This window comes from Drosophila sulfurigaster, chromosome 4, assembly GCF_023558435.1.
Source record: "Drosophila sulfurigaster albostrigata strain 15112-1811.04 chromosome 4, ASM2355843v2, whole genome shotgun sequence".
NCBI lineage: Eukaryota > Metazoa > Arthropoda > Insecta > Diptera > Drosophilidae > Drosophila > Drosophila sulfurigaster.
This window is the reverse complement of record NC_084884.1, coordinates 1,088,882-1,105,217: the sequence shown is the minus strand read 5'-3', so window position 1 is coordinate 1,105,217 and position 16,336 is coordinate 1,088,882. Positions and strand designations below refer to the sequence as shown.

At 36.1% G+C, this 16,336-nt stretch overlaps 1 protein-coding gene across 1 annotated transcript in view; it reads right to left on the bottom strand.

The window, feature by feature from the left end:
• Window positions 1–242: 242 nt before the first annotated feature.
• The window catches only part of LOC133846925 (zinc finger protein 2), a 52,059-nt gene continuing 35,965 nt past the window's right edge, over window positions 243–16,336 (bottom strand). The window contains 17 exon segments of the mRNA XM_062281638.1: window positions 243–1,139; window positions 1,576–1,606; window positions 3,311–4,229; window positions 4,232–4,300; window positions 4,303–4,559; window positions 4,592–5,213; window positions 5,216–5,239; window positions 5,242–5,836; window positions 5,838–6,329; window positions 6,928–6,944; window positions 6,947–7,073; window positions 7,142–7,651; window positions 7,654–7,775; window positions 8,202–8,844; window positions 8,847–9,403; window positions 9,406–9,624; window positions 13,129–14,721. Coding sequence (XP_062137622.1) covers window positions 330–1,139; window positions 1,576–1,606; window positions 3,311–4,229; window positions 4,232–4,300; window positions 4,303–4,559; window positions 4,592–5,213; window positions 5,216–5,239; window positions 5,242–5,836; window positions 5,838–6,329; window positions 6,928–6,944; window positions 6,947–7,073; window positions 7,142–7,651; window positions 7,654–7,775; window positions 8,202–8,844; window positions 8,847–9,403; window positions 9,406–9,624; window positions 13,129–14,721 — 7,607 coding nt within the window. The 3' untranslated portion in view covers window positions 243–329.

Below are 16,336 nucleotides of genomic sequence, written 5' to 3'. Positions count from 1 at the left end.
ATGTATCTATGCTCTTTGTGTATAAACACACAAGTTAACATATTTCGAATCCGAATAAAAATTTTGTTATATATATATATATGGGTTTTATTGCTACTATTTGCATTGAGTCTTGTGATACAAATATTGTACTTGTATAAAAGATATAAACAAATTTAAAAGTAAAATTCACAAAACTTAATAAAGAAAGAATCTACTATGTATCATACATACATACATATATATATATATATATATATTGATTGATACAATTATATTTTAAATTCCACGCCAAATCATAATAATAAATGCACTTTTAGGATAATCGTAATAAAAAAATATATATGTATTTATGTTATGAAGTTGCACTTTTGGAAAGTTTCTTCCGCAACTCTTACCGGTAATGTGATTGCGGTTAAACAACTGTTGCATAAGATCACGATTTGCCGAAGATTTCTTTTGCTAATCTCGCTCATTTCTTCGTCTTCGTCGTTGTTAATATGATCGTTTACAGTTATATCGATTGGGGTGAAAGCGGTGCCAACTGCTGTTACCTTTCCATTTCCGTTTTCCTGGACATTTCCTTTCTCCTTGATCTTGTCGTTATTGCTAGAGTCATTTGCCATTGCGCCAGATAAGTCCTCGTCCATCTCAGACACTGTCACACAGTGATTTTCATTTATAGCTGTGGATGTCAAAGTGCTGCTCGTCATATTATTGACAACATGTTGCAGTAAAAATGCTTTCGAGAGACTATAGAAGCGTTTCTCCCGGTCAGAATCGTTGTCTTCGCTACCGCTGGCATTACTTTGGTTATATAGTTCGCTGGTTTGCTCGATAAATGCCTTCATCTTGCAAATGTGCTGGACGCTAATGGCATGCGTTTGCATATTAACCTGGGGCATTTGGCACAATTGACAGTCTTGCAACAACTTTTGAGGTTGCTCTCCATCAACTGATGCAGCGCTGGAGGATGTGATCACTTTGCTTTCTTGTACGGCGGCTAGTTCACGACTACATTTATATTTAGAGTTGTGGTTGCTGTTTCCGGTTTCTTTGCTGTTGGATCCATCAATGCTGTTGTTGTCATCGGAAATGTGCGAGTATTGACGCTGATTCCGAGATTTCTTATCCTTTGCCCGTGAGTTTTGAAACCACACCTGAAATTCAAAGTAGATAATCTGTATGAAAATTCGTGCTGTTCAATTTTACACCTACTAATTCTTTACATTCTGATTAATCAAGATTCCCTGAGCTCAGAACTTATTTTTAACGCGCCGAGCTAATTTAAAATGCATAACTTTCCCTTCCGCCCTTAAATCGACAAAAGTCGAAAACCAAGAGTAATTTTGAAGTTAGAGAGTGAGTATATGTGATTCCTCAGAGTTTGGTTGCGGTCGGGTAAAATTATAGAATATATTTAATAAAAACATTTGTATGACAAATTTCCCCTACTAGAGCTACTTTGACCGACAATCTGGTATATTTTGATTTCGTGAATAAATAACTTTTAGTATTTCAGTATATTTTCGGTATATTTTAGCATATTACCGCACGTTTTCTGCTTTTATTCAAAATAAGTAGCGGGTATCTCACAATCGAGCACACTCGCCTCGTAACATTCTTACTTGTTTTAGAATGTTTTAAAGCAATTACTTATTTATATGACAATCCAAAAATAATTAACTTTTTCTTAAATGTAGTTTAAAAGTATTGTCGCTCTGGTAAATTCTTCTTTGAGTTATTTATAGACTATTTAGAATATATCTCATAACAATGGGTTTATAAAACAATTTGGATCTAGAATACCCAAGGAACGAGAATTTTGCTTTAAAAATTCAGAAAAATCTCAAATCTGACTATCATTCCACATTGTTTGTAAATTGAATGTAGGTTTTATTTTTATGACTACTTTTTGTCAATTATATTGAAATATGTAAATGTAAAAGTTTTACATTTGTCCTCATTAACCCACTTACTGAAAATTTTGGTTAAGGTAGCTTACGAAGTATGAAAAATAGATATAAAAATTTGGGAAAAGAAAACCGTCAACTTGGCTTTTAAATACACATATTTAGATATACATACATCGCGATGGTCAGAAAGTTATTATCAGAGAATGTCTGAAAAGATAACTCTTAAATATTTGTAAGAAGCAGCAAACAATTAAACTTGATGATTTATTTAGTTTTCGGATCATTTTATAAATAAGGCTGTGACAGAATTAGAAAAATTGAGCCATAGTCGACTTATTTCATATAAACAAATTTTAGCTATCTCTTTGGATACTTGAAGATAGATTAGTTAGGGTTGGTTAGGTTAACTTTAAAGATTTTCGTCCAAATAACTGAGATCTTAAATACTATATAACCTAAAGTTTTACTTTATTTTAAAGAGGAAGAGTCTGATTTCTAGCTAAGTGTATAGAATAATTTTAAAAATTAAATACCTCTTACTGAAATTTACCTCTAATATGCATTGATTAAATTGAATCAATACATTTCAATACACCAGTTATTACTCTACTTCTTTCATGATAGACTGGTAGCACTGACATTGTCAAATATGTATATTATATTATTGGGTAAATATTATTGGGGCTCTTCTTTAAGCTCACTGCACAGCAAATTCCTGTATCCTGATTCCAGTTGATATAGGCCAATTACAATATTCTTACTAAATAGAACAAAAATAAAATAAAAAATAATTAAATAAATAAGTTATGAAAAATAAAACAGCATTAAAAAAACGACGAATGGTTTACAGAGCAGATATAAATTAAAAAATAGCTATGGTTTGCACAAACATGAGTCAAGTCAGTTTTACTTTATAGTTCTCAAAATGGTAATATTATATTTTTTTATTCAGGATAGCAGCTGGGTCTGCTGAGTCCTCTTTAATTGTTGCACAACCGCTCGCCGTAGAAAATCATCAAAGTTGATGACTTTTCAGACCTAACTTAGTTTATCAAATCGATATGTGCGTAACAAGCAACAGAGGACACCTCTGATATATATATATATATATATATATATATATATATACATGTATAAGAAAGCGAATAGCAAGCGTATTTTTACTGTGCGATATGATAAAAACTTAGAAGTTATCACAGATAAAAAGCTCCTGGGGTTTTATTGTTTTGGTTGAAAATTTGTACATTTTGAAAAAAATATAGCTTTTAGTATACTCGTATTTTAGTATTTGTTTGGTATATTTCAATGAATGTTTTAATTGCGACGAATATGGGTATCAGTAGTCGAGACAAGTGTAGCTTAAAGTTGTAAATTATTTTCTGCATTGTAATTTATATTATATATTGTTGTAAAACTTGCCTGAACTACGCGTTTTTAAGATTAACTTTTTGGAAATCTCCTCCAACATTTTGCGACTGGGATTCGATTCAGTTTGATAGCACTCATAAAGGAAATTCAATTGTTCTGGCAGAATTGTTGTTCTCAGACGTTTATTTTGTTTTGACGGGGCATTTAACTGCACTGATGACGAATCAGAGGGCAGAGAGTCATTTGCACTCGTATTTGTATTGCCATTGATAATGACTGAGGCAGATGTGTTAATATTTTCAATTTTAGTTGGATTCGTATCATCGTCGTTGAATGTTAACATTTGAGAGTTGTTTTCTATCATTGTAGCATCAAGAAATTCTTCTAGGTTTTGAAAATATTGCGACTTTTCTACATCGCTTGAATGTCTAACTTTTTCGCTGCTGCGTAAAAGTCCAATGTGATTAAATTTTGTATCGCTATTAATTCCCATATTTGACCCATCATCATCAGGTCGCTCATTATCTTTAACAATATCATTTTCAGTTGCATTATCAGTTATCGAAGAATGTCTTGTTAGATCGAAGTGTATGCCTAAAGCCGCACCTAAGTTAGCATTGATATGATTATTATTATTGAGTGGTTCAATAGAATCATTATTAGTTTCAGTACTGGGAAGTCCATTTTGACAATTCCTTTTATGGTTTCCCATTGTAGCTCCTCCATTTGTGTGCGACTTCGCTTTAGAATAAATTTCATCTGTTTTGTTTTGCTTTTTCATGTTCTTCTCGCTTGCCGATATACTTGTGAGTTTCATCCGTCGCCACATTCGGCTGCTGTGACGACGGTACCGTTTCATCATCAGTTTGACCATCAGCTGTTCTGTTGGTCGAGGCAACTAACTGAAAAACTTTTTCGACTCATTAAGTTGATAGTATTGCAGCAGAAATTCTATTGTTGGCTTTTACTCGAGCTAAATGATGATTGCTGCTCCTTTTGCTGTGTCTCTTCATTGTGTTGCCGATAGTATTGTAGTAAAAATCATAGCTATTAATTTTCTTTAGCTCACTTTGCTGATAAAAATTGCTTAAGAAGTCAAGCTCATCTTGTGCACCGCCAGTCCGTTGCTGCTGTCGTTGGTTTAAGAATTGCTGTTTAGTCTCAGTATTGGTTTCATATAACATAAAGTATTGAAAAAGAAATTCGTAACTCTTGTTAAAATTGCTGATGCTTGACGTTTCAAATTCACTTAAAGATGTTGCATCCTCTGCATTATCCGAGATTTTTCGCTTTTTGCTGCCGGTGCTGAGATCTGTTGTTCAATCTGCTCATGCTGTTGTAAATGCTGTTGCTGATGCAGCTGCTGTTGTTGTGCAGCGTGTTGTAGACTTTGCAAAATGCTACCGAAGGGACCATAAGATGCCTGATCGGATGAGTTAAAAAGTCCTGGATTCATTAAGTGCATTAATTGATGCTCGCGCAGAGAATCCAAGTGATTAAATTGCAGTTCACATTTATCGCACTCAAGCTTGAGCAATCTCTGTGACTGTTGTGGTTGTTGTTGATCTAAACTATTGCTGCGTTCTCGTTGTGGTGGCGTTGGTGTCGTCGATGGACTGAAATCAGTTAGCGATGATGATTTGCTGAACAAATGCTGCGGCGATGGCGACGAAGTAAACTGCGAATGCGCAGCAGCTGCGGCAGCGGCAACTGCAACAGCAGCGGCAGCTGCAACATTTTGCGACAAGCCTACAGCTCCCACTCCAACTGGAACTGGATTGTGGTGTATATCCATGGATGAATTGGAATCCTCTGAACTCAAATTTTGTGCGATTTGTGCCGCAGCAATTTGTGCTTTGGCTGACTTTTTATTATTCTCCTCCTTGAAGCAATGGTTCTTCTGATGCCGTATCAACTCATAATATCGCTGAAAAACTAAGTTACATTTTTGCATGCGTAATTTATGTTTTGTTTTTCGTCTCTTCGGACTCATATACCGAATTGTTCGGCTGATTTTCATAGATTTTGCGCTGTTTTTGACGAGCATTTTGGAACCAAACGACAATTACACGTGGGGAAAGCAACAGCAATTTACTCAAATATTCCAAATCACTGTCCTTTGGATACGAATTATTTTCGAAAAATTCCTGCAGTACTTTGATTTGATAATCGGTGAAACGCGTTCGATTTGCTCGCTTACCACCCGACGTCGAAGAGGATGAATTCGACGAATTTGATGAATTATTGTCCAGTTGTGAACAGGTTGCAGCTCCCGGTGCGATTGATCCTGTTAGTTTCTCAAATGATTTACCAGCTGTTTGTAATTTTGGTGGTCCCATGTTACTGCCTATGTGGTCCAACTGTTGGCTAAGCAAATCATTCATGCTGTTATAAAGATTGGGAGTTTGTGGGCGGGAAAGTATATCAGAACTGCCGCTCTCCGACTTGGTCTCGAAGCAATTAACTTGCTGTTGCTGCTGCTGTTGCTGGTGAAGTTGCTGAGACGATGTACTTGGTGACTGATCATGCATGTTTTCCAGTGATTCTGCTGTTGTGTCTCCTTTTGCTGCTTTAAAATTGAAATGGATGCTGTTGCTGTTGAAGCTGTTGATGTTGATTCTCTAACGCGGTAGTTAAATTGTCATCTTGAAACTCAGTCTTAATTTGGACGTCAAGTGGCAATGACATATTCCCAAAATCATCTGACTGTTCGGGTTTGGTGAATCCCATTTCGACTTGGTGCGTTTGGAAACAGTCTGATAAATTGTTGAGTACATTTACCGTTGAACGCGAGGAAGATTCATTTGTGATTGTAGACTCCGAAGCTGCAGCGTTTGCTGAGATAGTCGTAATTTCTGCACCTGGCCCAACTGATACTGATGAAGTTGTTGTTGATATTGGAGTTATGGCTGCAGTATCGGTTAGAGATGTCACCTTTGCATTACCGGTGCGTTCGTACTCCTCTAGATTAAGTGTAGTTGATGGCGGATTATTAAAGTTATAGGGTGAATCCTTATTGCGTTGCCGTTCCTTAAACAATGTATTGCGAAACCAATGCTTCACCACCTAAAATTCAAATATAAATTATTTATTCATGTTTAACTGTTAATTAACTGAGCTTATTATACGGTAAACATATAACAAATGGCTTTCGTTTAACAGAGTATTGTTTTTTGTATCTATATATTGCTATGTTAAACAAAATGTTTTTGTCCTGACAAATTGAATCATTTATCAGTCAATGTCATAATGGTTAAAACTTGATTTTATCATAAAAGTAAAGTCAAGAATTATTCATTGTGAGATATCCTCTACTCCTCCTACTCCTCTACTCAAGTATTCTCTACTCAAGCAATGAATAAAATTAAAATGAATTAAATTAATAAAAATCTTGCAATATAAAATTATTTCTTGAATAACATTTAGGTTATTGATCTGTTATTATTGTGTCTCTAACTATAAAATAAGATTTGAATTTTTAATTCGAATTGAGAAAAAACCAAAACAAATTTGATTTGAAATTAAAGGTATATTTCTTAGTCCATGAAATCTAGGCGTTCTTCGGACTGACGGTAAGAAACACAAACGGGCATAGCTAGATCGTCATGGCTGTTGACGCTGAGCGAAAACATACATATATAGTAATGTAGTCTTGAATACGTACTTTCATCGGCAAATTAGCTTTTGCGACATTTCCATAATACTTTCTTCGCTAGGTGAGTTATTAATGTCGAAATGGGCACGTAGAATTTTGAGTTGGTCGTCTGTGATTCGGGTGCGAGCTCGCTTTTGATTGTTCGATAATTGTTGCTATTGGAAATATAAAAATTTGAGATTGAAAAACAAACTTCAATTTAATTAAATTGCAAATAATTAACCTGATTGTTACCACCAGTTGACTGTCCAAGAATAGTGTTTATATTAGAAGGGACTTCCACTGTCGCAGATGTTGAGATCTCTCCTGGTCCCGTCGAAGAGATGTTTGAAATTTTATTATTCTGTGCAACTGTCGAAGCTGCCGTTACTGTTGACGGGGTACTACAACCGGTAGAGGCAGAGTTGGCTCCAAATATCAATGGCGGTGCCAGATTCATAAAATTTAGCGACATGAGATGATGGAATTGCATTAGGTTGAGCATGTCCACTGGATTAATAGGCATGCCCGATACGGCGGCTGCATTGCTTATTTGTTGTTGCACTTGCTGGAAATTTTGAAGACTTTGCAGACCTTGCGAATTCATCGTTCGCAAATTGTCCTGCAGCTGTTGTTGTATGTGCTGACCTTTTCCTTGTAATTGACATGCCAGCTGTGCATCGACTGCGTCAACAAATTCAACGTCTTGCTCTTGCTTCTTAACCAATGAGGCTCTTAATGCGGCTAATTGTTGTTGCTGTTCAGTTGGTAACGGAGATGTTGAAGCTCGAATCGATCCATTCGCTGGCGATTCTCGCTCGGTGATCGGTGATCGCGAACGATCCGAAGTATTTTTACTATCTCACTCATTTTCACAGCTAAAATAGGAATATATGTATACATAGAAATAATAAAAACTCATACTGATTTTAAAACTATTAAATTATCTAGTATCCTAAATAATATATAAGCAATATGTCGAGTGCGACGACTATCCATTTTCAATAAAATAACATGAGTCTTTGTTATTGAGTAAATATATAAAACCATTAATAAATTATTATTATTTTTATTTTCTTTATTTTTTCACACAAAAATAATTAAAAATAATCACTGATGATAAACGAATACGCGGTAAAGATTCATATTTACAAGTCAAACCAATCTATGCAGTCGACACGAGTTCTGTATGCAATATGTATAATTATATTATTTTATAATTGAGTTTCTCTAGTTATCTGCTCTGTATACTGTGAGATATGGGTGTTCATACATTCATATGTATAAACTATTTATGGACTTACCTTGTTCGCTAGGTGCTCTGGTAGTTAAGTCAAAAATGTTTGTATCGTTTGGCAGCTTGTCTATATCATTATTTGCATTGCATACAGGTGAGACCAGATCTCGTGGAACATCATCGGCGGTGCCATGCGCCAACTCCATGTGCTTTTGCAAAGCTTGAGTAGTGCGGAAGTTGCGCTGACACTGGGAACATTTGGTGGCGTCTCGCATGGTGTGGTACAACATGTGTGTTGTCAGTTTCTCCTGCGTTTTAAATGCCAGCGAGCATTGTTTGCAACGATATTTATAAACATGTCGCTCAGAGAACACGAGACTCATATGTACATCCTTGAAGTGAGCCAACATTGACGGGAGTGTTTGGAATCTCATAAAACACGGACGTTGCACGTGGCAAACGGCTAAGCAAACGTACTCATTGTTTTGCGTTGGATAATGCTGCGTCTGCTGGGCATGTTGTAGTAGCTGTTCCTCGTGCTTAAACGAGGAGTCACATTGTTGGCAACAAATGCCCTGTACGATTCCAATGTCACCTCCAGTAGAAGAGGAATATGTCGTCGTGATGTTGGATGACGTTATTGTGGATGTGGTTGCAGTTGCATGATTGTCGGCATTTCCTTTGGGCAATTCCTCGTCTTCAATTTTTTAGAAGACGACGATGATGCCGATCGTTGCCAGGTCTTGTGGTCGACAAGCTGCAGTAATCTGTCCAAACCATCACGCATCACATTGTGCACACTCATCAGATGTGCCTCTAATAAGGATCTTTCACTGTAGCCATGCTCCAAACATAATGGGCAAGACACCTCAGAATATGATGCCGCTATCATTGGTCGCAATTCATCCATACCCCGTTGAGATTCTAAATCGTTAGAGTTCTTATCTGTGTTATCCTGTTCATCGGCTCTATTTTCATTGCTATCTAGCTGCTCCCGCTTAATATTAAAATGGCCAAGACCAGGACCACAATCAAGACTAACTGCAGTTGCACTTGCATGAGATATGTCAACATCTTCTCCCTCATTTGCGGCTGTTGTGGGCGTGATACTGCAACGTTGAACTGCCGCAAGTGCAGCAGCCGCCACAGCTGTTTGAAATGCCTGCAACGCCGTAGTGTTGGTTGGTATGCTAATGAAATCGTCGCTTTCTGCTGTTGGATGCATTGCCTCCAAATGCAAAATCATTTCCTTTTTCGATGGTAAAAATTTTCACAGAGATTACATTTAAAAACTGTTGTCGCTTCATTTGTATTTGAATTTTGATTCAGATTTGTATTTTTGCAACCGATTGTAGAACCACTCGATATGGAAGCTGGGGAAAATATATTATTATCTGCCAATGTTAAACTGACTGATGCAGAATCTGCTTCTAATCCTTCGACCAATTCCACTGTTGCTGACAAGTTTAGTCCAACACCCAAATTTCCATCTGAAAATAGTAGAAAAATAAAATGAACGCAAAATTTGTTAGTATCCATACATAGTCAGCATGGTGCGATTTTTAACTGAATTTAGAATTTGTTATAGTATCTTCTCAAATTTTCTAATTTCAAATAGCTATGAAAATTATAATGGTGAGCGCATGACTGTTAAAAACTTGTTAGGAGTCTCTAATAGCGACGACGATATAGGAGGTTAGACGACCCTGTTATCCATGGCTGTCTAAACTTACTAAGTTTACTATTAATTATTCTTTTTCTAGTGTGCACACTCCTCTAAAAAGCAAAAAAAAAATATTTTTATCAAATTAACAAATGAAGAATAAATTAAATTATTGTTACACATTCTTCTGCAAAAGTTCAATTGTAACTTGCAAAAGTTTTGCACAACAAAAATAATGTTTTATTATATGTATATTATCTTCAATTTCGATAATAGCCCCTAATGCCATAGGCCATTGGTTTCTTACTTCTAGTTAATTTCAACGCAAAAGGTATAGAACAGTTGACCTGTTTATTACCAATTTCAAAGCAATTTCCATACAGGCTTGATTGCATCGAATTAAAAACGTCCGACATAAAATAAAGATCGAGACGTTCATCGGGAGAAATAAACTTGTCCAAAAGCGAGAGAATGGGGGAGAAAGAATCAAACTAACCAAACTGGTACGAGTGTATGTAGGTATTATTGTGAGTATTTCTGTTGCTCTTGCTTTTATGTTGTTGTTGTTAATGCAACAATCATGCGCAGCTGTTGTGAGCAAAGTGGTCACAAGGAAGCACAATGAGATGTCCGATCCACCAACAGAATTCACTATCGTTACCATCACGCCACAAATCAGACACTAAGGGCTAATAATTTGTAACTCTAAAAAACCGTAATAGAATTGAATATTAACATACCTTTAATTTCCTTAAATTTTATAAAGTGGAGCATAACAGGCAGACAAAATATTATTATTATTATCCTTCCCTCATTCTCAACCTTATGTACATTTTGATTCTGTCAATGTCAAAAGACTCTTTTCATCTTTTTCAAAATTTAACAGGTTAGAGTACATACAAAAAAAAAAACAAATAGCAACAAGAATAACACAAGTATAAATAATGTTATGACAGCGGATAAGAGAACATCAGTGAGAGTTAATGTAGGAGAGTCCAGAAAAGGGAAGACTGCCAGGGCAAGCTCCAAGGGCTCACTTATATGACTTATATAATACTAAGGGTCTTATTGCTTGGTGTGTTTATGTAAGCAATATGATATGAAAACCCTAAAAATTTAGAATTCTTGATACGCAAGGGAAAGTATATACTTAATCAATATTGGAGTGGAGATCGAGTCGAGGATTAGCAATACTTTTATTTTCATTTGTGTGTATGTAATTTGTGTGATTAAAGTTGGGTTGATATTGATGAAAAGCGAAAAGATACATATATTAAACAGCGAATCGTAAAAAGAACGACAAGAGAGTCTGTGGTGGGCGTTTTGAAATTGTATATATGTATAACTTCAGTTCCAGGTCCCAATCTACTTCTGTTGCAGTTTGATATGCATAAATGCATTCGATGCCAAGCCTTCCACAATGCTGCCGCATCAAATATAGGAAGCTCAGATTGCGAACATATGTATACTTGCCAAGTAGTCTTGCTTTTCTTAAAGGTAGACTGCGACGGCTAGTGGAGACTGTGTGTGTTGACTGGGGTCTGGGACTCTGATTGGAAGAGCAATGCATAGTGGGGATTGAAGTCGGCTTGGAGCAAAGTGTGCACGTCACTAATTGCAAATTCGATGGATACATATAATCGTTTTTGCATTCTTTAGTAATTTATAATAATTTTCTCAAGGGTCAGCCACAGCGTATAAATCTCACAGCTCATATACGCAAGTCGTACATGGGCAACATCGAATAACGACTCCGAGTCAGAGTGTATGAGTATATACTATACCTACATACATACATATACGACGAGAATGAGGGCGATAATAATCAAAAAGCGCAGGCAAAAAAGAATTGAACTAAAATCAGTTTTTTAATGATAAGTTACGAACTGAAACTGAAACGAACCTTACGAACAGTGTTATACAATGACCGAATATACATACAAACATATACATACATAGAACATATAATACATACATAAATATCTTGGCAGCATGGTATTTTATTCCGCATCGCATTTCAATATATTAATTTTATTTATGGGCAATAGAAAATTAAACTTAAATTTAGCCAAGAGTTAGCAATATTTGAATTTTCCTGTCTGCTTCATTTAAAATCAGTCAGAAATTTAAGCTTATAAAATGTTGGTTTCGTATAAGTAATTTATCTCTTTGTGTTATTTTAACTTCCTTTTTTTCGAGCAGCTGCTAATAAGCATAAATTTTAGATAGGCAAAAAGGTATAGTATAATAGTCATGTGGAGCAGGAGGCATCTCTGACCCTACGCATATTCCTGGTCAGCTTCAGATGAATCTTCGAGACTATAAGATAACAATGCCATTCTACATTCATCAATTAGATCAAATTTGTTGTGAATTTTGGATGCTACTCATAATTCGCCACTTTTTTATTACCCGTACTATATGTAATTGGCTTGTGGAGGGTTTTTGGTTTGCTTTGGTTGATAATCTGGCACTATCACTATAGTATATATTTAATGTATATTAATATACCTTCAGTACATTTTGTATTTTTGTTTATTTGTTTTATCTTTTGTTTTTATTAAAAATGAGTGGCAGGTATCTCAAAAATGACTAGTGCTGTCGAAAACAAAATTTTACTTATATCTCTTAAGAGTCTCTGAGATCTAGATGCTGAGCAATTTTAATTTTTATTTTTGCATGTACATAAAGTTTGCTTTAGATTTCTGTCATTAGGAGATGGTTATATCGCCTGTTACATACATTTGCTAAAAGGCACAACATAATAATACCCTTCTATTTAACATTCCGGCAGCAAAAATATTAAAAACTAGGAAAGATACAGTAGAGTGTCCTCGACAGTGAGGTACTCAGTACCCACTTTAAATAAAAGTAAAACCGTATGGTATCATTCTAACAATATACTAAATAATATACCACAAGAATACTAAACTAAACCAAAGGCCACCCTTAATACTATATGTCGATAAAGTACAGCATTCAAAATATACCATAAAGGTTCAAATATATGTATCAGATTGCCAACCAAAGCAGTTCATACTGAATTTATTTTTATACAAAAGCATTATAATAAACAACCTTTACAGCTTTTATCCCATCACAAACAAATTCTCTGGAATCATAAATACTATAGTTATTAATGTCCATACCAAAATTGTACACCAGCTTTAAAATTAGATTTGAGAATCCGAAGTGGGCGTGGTAAAACTTGAAACAAACTTTATCTATCTCAGAGAAAACTCTCTTAGGACAGCAACTGTTATAACCACAGGCGATTTTTGTTTAATAAAAATAATTAATTACTTCAGTTAGGATTAAGTTTTGATCTTACCCTCATTGTTGCTTGATGATTCATCGTAAATTTTAAATACTTCGTTAAGAGCAAGCATCTCGAGATTTTCACTTCGCCGCTGTAAGCAAATGAATTGCTCGACCTGCATATGCCGCAGTCCTTTCACATGCACAATCATGTCATACAAGTTCTTGGCCCGAAAATTGCACAACTGGCAGCTTAACAGCTTTTGAGGTTGGTGGTCCTCATGTTGATCCATTGGCACATCCTGCACTAGCTTTCGCATATGATTTTGCTGAATTAAATAAAGTAAATGTTGGAATATCATGCGCAAGGTGTCGTGTCGCATCTGCTGTGAGTGCAACGATAACTTCTGAATGGAGTTGGTGTGAAAGTCACAGCAATTGCACTTTAATTGTACCACGTTTGTAGCTAGTTGAGGTTGATGATACTGCTGCAGCTTATATTCATTCCTTGCACCGCCCTCGCGAATATGATTGATGAAGCTCAACTTTTGCAAGTGTTTATCTGTCTTGCTGTGCAACTGAAAGTTTGCCTTTAGATTCGTCTTGTAGTTGCATAATCGGCATATATAATTGTTGTTATGAATGACCATTACTTCGGGGGAATTATTCGACGATTGTCGTGAGCGATCCAATAATAAATGCTGGTTAAGTTCATCCATATTGTTGGTGCTAAAGCACTCGCATACTTGACAACTATACATCGCGGTTGGCCACAAATCTGGCAAGCTGCTGGACGAGAGGGCTGATTGTGTTGTGTCCGTATCGCCCGATGAAGATTCGCTTGAATGTGTCGCTATACCCATGCCCATACTCAAGCCCATCCTTAATGCTTTTGGCGAGTATGTGAATTGATCAGGAGTACTGCTAACTGTCGGTGGCGAAGTGGGTGACGTTTTGGTGCAATTTGTGGCATTTTGTTGCTGCTGTTGTTGAACGGCTGCATTCTGTTGAATTAGTTGAATCATCAGAGCCTGGTTATAAGCCAAATCGGCCAATGCCACCTCTGAGACAGGCAGAAAGCTATTGGCACTTCCACCAGCTCCAGCTACAGGTCCCAATTGCTGTTGCTGCAGCAAGTTGAAGGCCTGAATGTGCTTGATATTATTTTGGAGCACAGCCATATTGTGGGTATGCTTCTCACTGGTCATATGAATGCGTAGATTACGCGCCACAGATGTCTCATAGCTGCATATATCGCAACGAAATGAAGGTTTTGGTTTGGCCGAAACTCCTGACGAAGACGACGACGGCAACGCAGGCGAACCTGAAGTATTATTTACATTGCTGTTGGTGGCATTATTACTGATGCTGCCACTGGACGACGATCCAGAGCCTGAGCCAGACCCCAACGAAGCCAGCTGTTGCTGAGATGTCGCCGACAGACCGACTCCTTGTGACTGGGAAGAACTGGAACTGGGCAGCAGTAATTTGGCAACCATATTCTGTGAGCTGTTTAACTCCTGCATGTTATTTAGGTGCTTATCGGACTGCATGTGAATAGACAAGTTGCCCTTGGTCGTCGTGGAATAATTGCAGATTTCGCAGCGATATGGCTTATAACCACATGAGTAGGACTCACCTCTTGCCAGTCGTGGGTGCTGTTGACCTACGAATACATCACATCCATTTGCAGTCACCCAGAATAAAACAAAATTAAATGAAGAGAATTAGCAAATATGTATATTATGAAAGGCACTTTGCTTTCTTCAAAATCTTTAAACATGTCAAACTGTCAACTTCTTAATATTAAATAATAATTATACCCGCTACCCGCTGGGGTAGAAGGGTGTTATTACTTTGTGCTGGAATCAAATATATGATAGCAGAAGGAAGCATCTCCGCCCCGATAAAGTATATATAATCTTAATCCGCGTCAACAGCCGAGACGTTTCCATCTGTCCGTCTGTCCGTATGAACATCTAGATATCAGAGACTATAAGAGATAGAGCTATATTTTTTTCGACAGCAAACATAATGTTTGCATGCAGATTAAGTCTGTTTCAAATTTCTGCCACGCCCATTATGACCACGCCCAAATCGAAATAAATCGAATAACTATTAATGTTTATGATAGAGCTGCGATTTTTGGTACATACCATAATAACTACAGTATTTATGACTCATTAGTTAATTGTTATTTTAGTATTTTAGTATATAAATTTGGTTTATTTTATGAATAACGCTGTATTGCTTTTAATGAAAATTATGTGAGACAACAAACTTAAATTTTCTAGCAAGATATAATATAATATATATAATCAAAATGTAAATAAATTCAGATGACAGGAATAAACTTATAAAAGTATATAAAAACAAAAAAAAAAAATTGAAAGCTAAAATGATTCGTTTACATAGAATACATTATTCTCATTAAGTACAACATTTTAATGTTCAAATAAATTTAAGATATATATACATATATACATATTATATATATATATGCAAAATTTAAATAAATTTGCTAAATTTTTTATAATATAAATGTAAAGTGATTTACAATTTTTTCTAATATCTTGATTTGTAAAATATTTTAAAAACTTTAACATACCAAAAAAAATGCGTTAAAACATATAATATTTAAAATACTAAATGGGTTGAAAAGTAAGCTCCTTGGAGATGAAAAAATGTTTTTTATTTTTTCTTTTTTATTCAATGTAGTCTCCTTTTAGGTCGATACACTTATTCCAGCTATTTTCCAACTTTTTGATCCCATCTGAAAAGCAATTCTCCGGAAGGTCTGTAAATACTCCTCTGCAGCATCGATAATTTCCTCCCGCGAGCTGAATTTTTATTGATGAGCCATTTTTGAGGTTTGGGAAGAGGTAATAGTCCGAAGGAGCCAAATCGGGTGAATAAGGTCAATGGGGAAGCACTTGGAGTCCTAAATCGTTGATTTTAGCCATGGTTCTCACTTTCGTATTTTTGGTCTGGATTCAGCAAACGCGGCACCCAACGGCAGGATAATTTTTCATGTGCAAAATCTCGCCCAAAATATGTCCTGTACGCTCATTATTAATCCTTGTGGCCTCTGCTAGCTCGCGGATTTTTATTTTCTGGTCAGCCAATACCATTTCATGTTTTTTGACATTTTCCTGTGTAACCTCTTCGGAGGGCCTGCCACTGCGGACTTCATCGGTAGTGGAGGTTCAGCCACCAAGAAAATCTCGTAACCAATATTTCGCGGTGTAATCTGAAGGAGCATGAGCCGCATAGTATTTATC